This window comes from Physeter macrocephalus, unplaced genomic scaffold (assembly GCF_002837175.3).
Source record: "Physeter macrocephalus isolate SW-GA unplaced genomic scaffold, ASM283717v5 random_738, whole genome shotgun sequence".
In the NCBI taxonomy this organism is placed as follows: Eukaryota; Metazoa; Chordata; class Mammalia; order Artiodactyla; family Physeteridae; genus Physeter; species Physeter macrocephalus.
Genome location: NW_021146024.1, coordinates 20,399 through 31,354, shown reverse-complemented (window position 1 = coordinate 31,354; position 10,956 = coordinate 20,399). Strand labels below are relative to the sequence as shown.

Below are 10,956 nucleotides of genomic sequence, written 5' to 3'. Positions count from 1 at the left end.
TCCCAGCTACCTCCTGAAAGCACTTTCTAACCCTTCCATAAGCCTGATGGGGCAGCCCGACTCTGGCGTGTCCCCAGAGTCTAAATACCTAGGTCGCATCCTGGGGAAGAACTGAGCTGGAGACAGCTCTAGACCAGGATCTGCCACCAAACCCATTCTGTAATCTTCTCTAAGGGTCTATGGGTGCTAATTTCCAGAAGTTCAAACTTCAATAAATCCACACTTTCCCCACCAGAGACTCTGGAGGAGGCGACTTCTAAAGTGTTCCGTGCTCACCCGTAAGGACCTATCAGCAGGGTAGGGGGTAGGAGAAGCGGCTTCCAAGGTAAAGGTCCAGCCTCTAGACCCCAGCCCGAACCTCCCCTTGGAGGAAGGCTTGGCGGGAAGGGCAGCCGTGGGGGGCTGGGGGAGGCCGCAGCGGGGAGCTGGAAGGCCTAAGGATGCTAAGGGCCACTCTGGTTTCTTTCCGTAGGCCGCCCGGGCTTCCCCCTCCCGCCAAATGATTGTCAGCTTTCCCGGGGCAGGGCGTGACCCCCGCCCCTTCCCCTCCCAGTGGCAGGGTGGGGACCAGATAAAGATCGGTACTGTGAGTCCTCTCCTAGAAAAAGGATGCATTCACTGGGCCCCGCGTAGGAGGTCCCCGGCGGGAGGGGAGAGCTCAAAGCTTCGGCGTTGTAGGGAAATACAAAAGGCGGGGGCGGCTGGGAGGGGCGGAGGGGCGGGGGAGCAGGGGCCGCACCCGCCCGCTCCCTGGAGGAGGGACCGGGTGCCTCCACCCCTGGGATCCGCCCGCGCGGCCCGAGCTGCGTCCCTAGTCGGGCCCCGGTCCCGCCTTCCCCCGCTCCCCACCCCGCCCCTCCCCGCCAGCCCCGCGCTTACTCCGGGTCCGCCGGCGCACTGGACGGGCTGGGCGCGGCCGGCGGGGTGGCTTGGTCAGGGGGCTCCTGGGGAGGCGGCTGGCGCGGGCTGCGGCCACAGGGCCGCGGGGGCCTCCGGGCGTAGAGGAAGAGCGCGGGGTCTGGCATGGCATCGGCGTCGTCCGGGGCGCCGGCCGAGCGCTCCCAGGAGGCCCAGTCCCGGCCGGGGCCCTTGGCTGCGGCCTCGGCTGCGGGCGGGCGGCGGGCCCGCTGTGCGCGCCGGCGGATCCGGGGCTCTGCGGCGGCGGCGGCGCCGGGGCCCAGGCGCGGAGTCTGCAGTTTCTGGCGCGCCGCGTGCAGCTGGCAGGAGAGGTAGGCGGCCGCCTCGGTGTGCTTCTGCAGCTCAGTGCCCAGCACGGTGGCTTGGTGGCTGCGGCGACGCAGCTCCTCCAGGAAGCGGCGCTCCTCGGCGCGCAGGCTGCAGCGCAGCGCCGACACCAGCGCCTCGCGCTGCGCCACCTCCCGCCGCAGCTCCGCGTTGGCCGCCGCCCGCGCCGCCAGCTGTGACTCCAGCTCGCGGCACTTGCTCTCCAGCTCCCGGGACGCCAACTCTGGGCAGGGGAGAGGGAGGGGAGAGTGAGGGTCCCCGCCTGGCTGTACCTGTACAGCTCACCGATCCCTGGAGCGAAGCCCGGCACCCCCCCCGACTGCACGTACTGCGGCGCTCGCCCTCACTCCCCACGCGCCTGCGACGCTGGCCTGCCTTTTTCCTCCTCGAGGCCCTTGCACCTATCTTGCCCTCTGCTTGGCCACTCTGATTCTTCAGTGCGACCCTTACGTTTAAGTGCAAACCTTTCCCTGACCATTTATTCACTCCATGACTGTTTGTTGAGCCCTGACTCTGTGCGTTGTATTAGGCATTGTGGGTATGGTGGACAGTAAAACATTCCTCACGAAGCTCATAGCAAGCATAGTGGGACAGGTATGGTACATAACCACAAAAGAATGTGAGGTTGCGTCTGTGACACGTGCCAATACCACGACTGTAACAGGAGACTGTGACCTAATCAGGGAAGGCTTCTCAGCCGAAGAGCAACTGGGCTAGGACCCGAGAGGTGAATAGGAATTAAGTAGTGAACCGGGGAGAGAAGGGTGCTTCGGACGGAGGGTAGGACTTATGCAAAAGCCCCGTAGCAGGAGAGACATACAAGAACAAGGGACTGAAAGAACTGGGAGTGTGAGCAGAAAAGGGGAGTCAGTGTGCTTCAAACCTTGTTTCCTTCATAAAGAGCATTTATTACATTTTGTGGGTTTTTTAAAAAATTTGTTTATTGTTTGCCTTTGCCCACTGCATTGGGTTTCAAACCTGGATGTACACTGGAACCATCCAGAGAGCTTTAAAAAATAGTTTCCTGGGCCCTATCAAAGTATCAAGTACTGGGAAAGGGTACTTCTTGAATCTTCCCTGGTGATTCTGATGTACCCCCAGGGTTGAGGACCCCTACCTCCTGGATCATAAACTCCATTTCAGCAGGGTCTGTATCCCAGGACTGGCACATGTGAGTGAGAATGGTGACAAAGGTTAGGTAAAAAGTGACTGGAGGAGATATGAAAACCACCAAGTGATTTTCATATAAAAGGAGGACAAGGAAAGAGAGCTCTCAAGCCCACTGAGAGAGAAAATAAAAACCAGGACACTGGGGCAGTGCCTTGAGCCCAGATGACCCCAAAAGCCCTTTCAGAGGAAAGACAGTAGGTGGAGTAAAAGCTACTATTGTCACAGAAATGTTCTTGCCTGGTGTCTGGGATATGTGCCCCCTTCCTCCAAGCACGTAGGCACAAAGAGGCTGCCCATGACTGCCACTTAAAGCAGTTGGCAGAATTAGTTCAGGGCCATAAGTGTTTAGATGTTTATGCATGATATGCAAAGCAGTTAGTAGGGCTCCTAGCATTTTACCTTAACCTTAAACTTCCGGCCTTCCCCGTGCCTAATTCTTGGTCCTGTAGCTGTTGATCTATAAGCAGCACATGAATATGGCAGGGAGCCCATTCTTAAAACCCTCCTGGTCAAGAAATACTACTTTTGTGATTCATTTTAAATCAAGCATTTACTGAGTCCCTCTCCATGTCAGGTAATGTGCTTGCACTGAGAGACAATGGGAAACACCCAGTCCTAGTTCTCAGAGATCATATAATCTGGAGATTAAGATCTCAGCAATGCAACCCCTCCCATTTAAAAAAATTAATTGTGGCAAAAAAACAAGGAACCAATTTTGCCATCTTAACCATTTTTAAAGTGTACAGTAGAGTTAATATACTCACATTGTTGTGCAACAGATCTCTAGAATTTTTTCATCTTGCAAAACTGAAACTCTATACTCATTGAACACCATCTCCCCACACCACTCCCCATTTTATGGGTGAAGTAATAATCTATAAACAAATACTTGAGTGGAATTTCTACAACGGCAAGAAGTCATGCTTTTGTAAAATGAAGAATTTGCTAATGTGCATGTGTCTCTTTTCTCCTCCTCTAGACTATGTTCCTTGAAGTCAGAGACCCCATATTGCCATCGTGTTGAATCTTGACACTCTGCATCTTGGAGGGTGTGGGCACGGACTGTGAGAATCACTTGTGCAAGGATGAGAAGGATTAGGGAGGTGGGTCACAAAGGAATGAAGTCAGCCATGTGGACTTCCTGGACACCATCTCCTTCCTGCTTTCATTTTCCCACTTTGGACAGAGACAGGAAAACAGGGCACTATGTATGGGGGTGCAGGTTGTTCATTGCACAAGGTCACCCAGCTGAGTGGGCAAATGAGGCTGACGTCCTGCACTCACTCAATAAGCTGAGGAGTGGCTGTCCCCAAGTCTGGACCAGGGGTGGAGAAGGCTTGGGTCCTAAGTGGTGGGAGAAAGGTGACCACTTGTCCTCTTACCTTGCTGGTGGGATTGGGCCTCTTTCATTTCCAGGTCATGGGTCAGTTCTGGGGGCAGAGATAAGAAAAGGCAGTCGTGTGTATGTTAGAGATAGAAAGAGTATGTGTGTGAGATCAGGAATCACAGCCCAGTAAAAGTGTCAATAGGATTCTCAGAAACCATCTAAACTACCCCACCCCATACTTATTTTACTGCAGCCCAGAGAGGGAAAGAGATGAAAGAGAGGTGTCAGAGGCATAGCCTGAGCCCAATCTAGCTGATTCTAAGCCCAGAGATCTTTCCAGTGTAAGCTTTGTGGCCTGGATTTGGGGGTTAGGTCAATCCTTGTGAGACTGAGGCTTGCTTTTGGGGCTGGGGGGGGAGTATTTGCCCCTTCCCAGAGGTGATGTACAAATATTTAACACGCCAACCAATCAGAGCCAGCCTGGAGGACCCCTGCTGCCCAGGGCACATTCTCTTTACTGTTTAGTTGGTGGGTCTGGGAAGGCTGGAGTGTCCTGGGCTGCTTGGGGACACTAAAGGGGGATTCAAGGCAGTGGCTATTTACCAATAGGACACGTGCGTTTCACTGTTGTCACAGCCAGTACTGCTGTGCCTGTGCTCTTTTCTGAACATCAGCCCTGCCCTTTCTAAGCTCTGGTTCCGCCACTTTCCGCAGGGCGGGGAGAAGAGCTTCAAGAAGGACAGCGCCACCTGGTGAAGCAAAGCCTGCATGGCGCTCGGCTTGGCGCTGAGCGGATGGGGCGGGGGAGCCAAGGGGCCCACCAAGGGCACTGGTGCAGGAGCACCTTCCTCCTCTGCCTGCCTGTCTTCCCAGTCCCCAACCCTTAGATCCCAGAATGCCCCATCCCTCGGCCAGCTGGGTTTGATCATTTTTCCAGCCCACACCCCACTCCCCCAACTCCATCAGGGCTCAAGGGCTGGGAGGGGGGCAGGAGGGAGCCCAGGACCTGCAGCTGCCTATGATGGAGGGCACCTGCTCAGGAGCACCTGGGTGTACCTGTAGGGATGCAGCCTGGTGCCCAAAGGGAGAAGGTGTGAACGTGGGGCTGGGGAAGGTAGCAGATCCCTGGGTCCACTGCCCAGCAGCACCAACAGAGAGAGACTCACCCTGTGGGCCCTCTGTCTGCCCCTCCTTGCTGCCCTCACCAGGCTCTTCTAGGGACAAGGGGCTTTTCTGGAGGTACCTTCTCTGGGGAGGCCAACAGTTGCCAGGAGACAGACAGCCTGGAGTGCCTGGGCCTTTTGCTGTGACCGGAGCCTGAACCTCCTCCCTGGGGTCCCTGGGAGAACTCTGATGCCTCCACCCCGCCAGGGCTTCCTGGGGCCAGCTTGGCCCCTCCTCCAAGGCCCTGTGATGTAACCCAAGGGGCCCAGGACTAGGTTTGGGGATGTAGCCCAAGGGACTCTGGCTCTGTCACTAACTGCCTGTGGGCTTGTTTCTCCTTAGCCCTTAACCACTAGAGTTGGGGGTGAGGGGACAGAACCCCATCTGGACTCCAATCCCCCATCCATCAACTCTCCCTGCCCATCTTCCAGCCAGGGTCCCCATGGTTTAGATGAGTGTGCTGTGAGGTCAGACACACTGTGTGACCTCAGGCCAGTGACAGCACCTCTCTGAGCCTCAGTCTCCCCATCTATGAAATGGGAACGAAGTTGCACCCACCTCACAAGGGGCTGCTGCTAAGATTAAATGAGACAAAAGAAGTAAAGGGCTCAATCTTGGGCCAAGTCGGCTCTTGTTATCATCCAAGCTACCTCCACAACCACAGCACATTTACCCATCTCTCAAGCCCCTTCATTTTGAGTTGTCACGCAGGTTCTTCCCAAAGCCCTGCCCTCCTGGTTCCTACACCAGCCCCTCCCCACTCTTATCCTTTTCCCACCCTCTGGGTCCCTCTTTAATCTCTTTTTTTAAAAAAATTTATTTATCTATTTATTTTTGGCTGCATTGGGTCCTTGTTGCTGTGCGCGGGCTTTCTCTAGTTGCAGTGCGCTGGCTTCTCATCGCGGTGGCTTCTCTTGTTGCAGAGCACGGGCTCCAGGCACGCGGGCTTCAGTAGTTGTGGCTCACAGGCCCTAGAACACAGGCTCAGTAGTTGTGGCGCGCGGGCTTAGTTGCTCCGCGGCATGAGGGGTCTTCCCGGACCAGGGCTCGAACCCGTGTCCCCTGCATTGGCAGGCGGATTCTTAACCACTGCGCCACCAGGGAAGCCCCAATCTCTTTTAAAATCGCCTTTGTCCTGCTCTCTTTTCCTCCTCACTCCCCTACCCTTTGGAGGGAGGGCCTTATTCAGTCATTTCAGCCCCAAGAGTGGCTGCTCCAGGCCAGCCTGGAGTTATTTTTATCCCCTGAATCAATACCCAAGAGGCTGCGGGGCCACACTTGTCTGAGAAGGGTGGTGGGGACTGAGGAATCTCCGTTCCTGCCTCTTCCACTTTCTTGGGATCCTGGCCTGTGTCCTGAGTGGAAGGACCCAGGTCTTCAGAATTAGGGCTAAGCAAAAAGAAATTAGAGGAAAAGCTACAGGGTCTTAGGGTTCACTCGTGTCAATTTTCCTTTAATGTTATTACTGCAATGAAAAAGTAGCATCAGGCAGGGGTGAGATGGTGTGGGTCATCCCTGCCCCCCTGGGCTGGCCTCTGCTGCCTGCCAGGCTTTGGGGGAGATGGCCGGGAGCCTGGTCTTGGCAAATGGCAGCTGAACCTGTATATGGAGCTGAAAGTCAGGACTGCCGGCTTCTCTTGCCATAGAGTGAGAAGCCAGGCAGGTCACTTGAACCTTCTGGGCCTCAGTTTCCCTCTGGAGAATGGGGAGTCTTCCATGAGCAGGGGATGGAAGGGAGGCAGGAATCTGAGCATGTTGAGAGAACGGGCAGAAAGTAACAGAGGCATCACAACTGGAAGTGTGGAGCACTGGGTTCTAATCCTGGCTCTGACACTAACATTGTGACTCTCTCTCTCTCTGGGCCTCAGTTTACCTATTTGTACAATGAAGAGGTTGGGCTGTTCCAGCTGAGACATTGAAAGAATCATTGGCTCTAAAGCCTGCACTTGAAGACTCTGCCTGGGTGAGCATTTGGGCTAGAGTCCAGCCTCTGAGAAGGCTACACAGCTGAGGCTTGAGGTCCAAGAGCGGAGGTCAGGCATGCGATTTACATCACCCTTGGAACCTCCCTCTGTCCTGCTTACAAATCCAACTGGTTGCCAGGTCCCTTCCTTCAATCTGCCTCCCACTGGTCCTCCCCTTTCCAGCCCCCTTCATCTCTCCCCTGGACCTGTCACTAGTCTCCCTGCCTCCTTCTCCCACCAATTCATCTGCCATACAACTGCCGGATTGAGTTTCTTTTTCTTTTTCTTTTTTTTTAAGTTTTATTTATTTTTGGCTGTGTTGGGTCTTTGCTGCTGTGCGCGGGCTTTCTCTAGTTGCAGATAGCGGGGGCTACTCTTCGTTGTGGTGCACGGGCTTCTCATTGCGGTGGCTTCTCTTGTTGCAGTGCACGGGCTCTAGGTGCGTGGGCTTCAGTAGTTGTGGCTCGCGGGCTGTAGAGCGCAGGCTCAGTAGTTGTGGCGCACGGGCTTAGTTGCTCCGTGGCACGTGGGATCTTCTTGGACCAGGGCTCGAACCCATGTCCCCTGCATTGGCAGGGGGATTTTTAACCACCGCGCCACCAGGGAAGTCCTTGGCAGGCGGATTCTTAACCACTGCGCCACCAGGGAAGTCCCTCGGATTGAGTTTCTTAATGTAGCACGATTCTGCTCAAAAATCTTCAGTGGCTCCCTACTACCCAAGAGGACTTCTTAGCTGTCCTGATATTGGCCAAAGTCTTCCATGATCTGGCTGCAACCGTTATTTCCCAGCAGCTTTTTTTTTTTTTTTTTTTTTTTGCCGTACGCGGGCCTCTCACTGTTGTGGCTTCTCCCGTTGCGGAGCACAGGCTCCGGACGCGCAGGCTCCGGACGCGCAGGCTCAGCGGCCGTGGGTCACGGGCCCAGCCGCTCCGCGGCATGTGGGATCTTCCCGGACCAGGGCACGAACCCGCATCCCCTGCATCGGCAGGCGGACTCTCAACCACTGCGCCACCAGGGAAGCCCTCCCAGCAGCTTTAAGCACAGCATTATCCAGTCAAATAGAGCTTTTCATGAGCTTTTGGTTTCCTACCTTCTGGATGTTGCCATGCTGTTCCTTTCATTTGGAAAGCTTTCTCCACCCTCGTTGCCCCGTAATATCTCAGCATGTCTAAATCTTACTCAGCTCTCAGGGAGAGGAAATGCTCCCTCCTCTGGGGAGCGTGGGATGCCTGGTCTCCTCCTCCATCACCCACGCCTCAAGCTGGACATGATCCTGCCCATGAACTCCTGTCAGCCCTCTTCATTTTTTGTGTATCTTTAGATTACCTGTTGGTGTGTGTGTGTGTCTCCCCAACTAGACTGAGGGCTTCTTAGGGCTGGGAGGTGCTTGATGAACATGTCGGATCTCACTTCCGTAAGATTCAGTTTCCTCACCAAGAAAAAGGGGTGATCGAACACCTGCCTGGCAGGATTGTTAAGAGGCTTAGAGAGGCTCACGGTGGACACCCCATCAGGGACAGTGCTTATGATGATGACAGTCGCCCCCCGCCATCCCTCCCGGCCTCACCTGAGCAGCGTTTCTGCAGCCTCAGGATTTCCAGGTGCAGGTCCCGCAGCAGGGCCATCTGTTCTTTTTTCAGGAAGCTGATGTGGCGTTGCACACTCTGGATCTGATGCTCCAGGGACACGGTATCCATGGCAACCCAGGCCTGGGCCCCACCTGGGGAGGATGACAAGGTGAACCCACATCTTCTGGGCCCATCCACCCTGCCAACCTTCAGGTCCTTTCAGTTGTCTCCTTCAGTCTGGGGTCCTGTTGTACCAGGGAGATGATTCTGCCACTGAAGTCATTTCCCCTGTATTTACTCACTGAAGCTTCATAAACAAGCGGTGTGTTGGCAGGAAGTATAATTATTCCCATTTAAGAGATGAAGAACCAGAGGCTCAGAGGGAAATGGCTTTACTCCCTTGCCCCCATGTAACTTTAGCCTCTTCTGTTATCTCTGAGAGGAAAACAAATGGGGCAGCAAAGTCAGTAAAAAGAGACAGACATTTGGGTTCTAGTCTGCTTCTTCACAAGCTGTGTGACTTTGGGCAAGCCCTCTCCCTCTCTAGGCTCTTGGTTTTCTCCTGGGTAAAATTAGGGAATTGTGGAGAGGATGAATGCTGAAGCCTCTCCAGCTCTGCCATCCCTCAAGCATCCCAGCTCAAGGGGGACCATCAACTGGCAGGGCAGTGTGATGGTTAGAGCACAACCCTCCGCCAATTCAATTCCATTTCTCTGATTTAACCTCAGCCCAGGGCTCTGGGCTCTTGCATGTCACAGAAGAGGAAGATCTGATGAATGTTTTATTAATACTGATCCTGTGGGCTGAAGGCAGGTGGTGGAGTCCCTTTTTCCAAGAGGACTGGGGGAGGGTCATATGGAGACCTAAGCAGTAGATCCACGGTAGAAGCTTATGACACTGTGATGGGAGAGGGAGGCTTGCTTCCCTGAATCCTAATCATGGCCTGGCTTTTCAGCGCTCTCTCTTCTGACCCTGCCCCTTTCCCAGTGAGTCTCTTCTGTGATGATCAGCGTCTTGGAAGAGCATACGCAGAGGGCAAAGACAGGAGGCAGAGAGCAGCGGAAGCTGAGACCTCTGGAGTCCAGGACTCAGAGCTCATGCCTTCTCTGCCAGGGACTCCCGAAGCTTGGGACGGCCCTTCCTCCACCTGCCCTAGGAATTCCCTGGCCAGAGGAGAGGAAAACCAGTTGATGGATTGTTCTGTTCAGCAGTGGTCCCCTTGAAACAGGCTTTCTGGTAAGCCTCTGCAAAGCAAGATTTTCATTTGTAGGGTCACATCCAGCAGGTGCACCTGAGAACCTCACATTCATAGGTTCCTCTCTTGGGGCCCCCCTTCCCTTGTACCTGTATGGCCTCCCTAATCCAACCAAATGGGCTTTCACTTCAGCAGGGGGTGGCCCTTTGGCCTGTGGGAATGACTGGTTACATTTACTGACCATCTGCTATGTTTAGGGAACTTTATGCACATTATCTTACTTCTGCCAACCACTCTTCAGTAGGTATCACCACCTCCATTTCACAAACAAAGAAACAGACTCAGAGCTGAAGTGACTTGTGCCAGTTCACATGGTCAGTAAGTAGCAGCAGATCCAATTCTCCAACCAAGTCTTTTGAATCCAAAGAAGTTTCCCAGTATTTACACTGAAAACAGCCCTGGCTTTGAATCCTAGGTTTTTCGGTGCCCTGCTGTGTGACTTTGGGCAAGAAAGTTAACCTCTCTAAACCCTGCTTCCCCTCTCTGTAAAATGAGGCTACTAATAGTAACAGTCCTAGGATAGTTGTGAGGGTTAAATGAAATTAGAAATTGTAGAGCATTTAGCACAGAACCTGGCTCGATCAATGCCTCATCCCTTCTCCTCCCTGTTTAATGTGTGAGTAGGTTAATCCCTGCCCTGATTTGCCCATTTGTTCATCATTCATTCATTCAATGATCTACTATTACCAACCACTGTTCTGGGTACGGGGACATAGCGATGAACAAAACAGTATTACTGCTTTCTGCTCTCATGGAGCTCACAGGGCCAAGAGAAGAGAATCAAACAAATAAATAGGTACATCAAACAAACAAATAATACAAATAAGTTTACAGTTACAATGTATATAAGTGCTGTGAAAGAAACCTGCAGGGTAACGTTGAAAGAATATAAAGTGGGACCTAGTTTAGATCTGGGGTCAGGGAAGGTATCTTTTTTTTTTGCGGTACGCGGAGCTCTCACTGTTGTGGCCTCTCCCGCTGAGGCGTGCTCGGGACGCGCAGGCTCAGCGGCCATGGCTCACGGGCCCAGCCGCTCCACGGCATGTGGGATCTTCCCGGACTGGGGCGCGAACCTGTGTCCCCTGCATCGGCAGGCGGACTCTCAACCACTGCGCCACCAGGGAAGCCCAGGGAAGGTGTCTTTGTGGAAGTGATTTTAGGCTGAGGGACTTCCCTGGTGGCGCAGTGGATAAGAATCCGCGCTCGGGCTTCCCTGGTGGCGCAGTGGTTGAGAGTCCGCCTGCCGATGCAGGGGACACGGGT

At 54.1% G+C, this 10,956-nt stretch overlaps 1 protein-coding gene across 1 annotated transcript; it reads right to left on the bottom strand.

Annotated features, from left to right (window-relative positions):
* Positions 1-875: 875 nt before the first annotated feature.
* On the bottom strand, positions 876-8,582 carry CCDC92B (coiled-coil domain containing 92B). The gene is made up of 3 exons (XM_024127635.1): positions 8,438-8,582; positions 3,798-3,845; positions 876-1,468 (listed from the first exon to the last, which is right to left on the bottom strand). The coding sequence occupies exons 1-3, from the start codon at positions 8,565-8,567 to the stop codon at positions 876-878; spliced, it is 771 nt and encodes a 256-aa protein (XP_023983403.1). The 5' UTR covers positions 8,568-8,582.
* Between the last annotated feature and the right edge of the window lie 2,374 nt (positions 8,583-10,956).

Bases quoted from the DNA above. Each gene is read 5' to 3' on its own strand.
- CCDC92B (XM_024127635.1), bottom strand. From the start codon at position 8,567: ATGGATACCGTGTCCCTGGAGCATCAGATCCAGAGTGTGCAACGCCAC. The intron at 3,846-8,437 runs GTGAGGCCGGGA...CTCTGCCCCCAG, and splicing joins GCTGCAGAAACGCTGCTCAG to AACTGACCCATGACCTGGAA. The intron at 1,469-3,797 runs GTAAGAGGACAA...TCCCCTGCCCAG, and splicing joins GGCCCAATCCCACCAGCAAG to AGTTGGCGTCCCGGGAGCTG.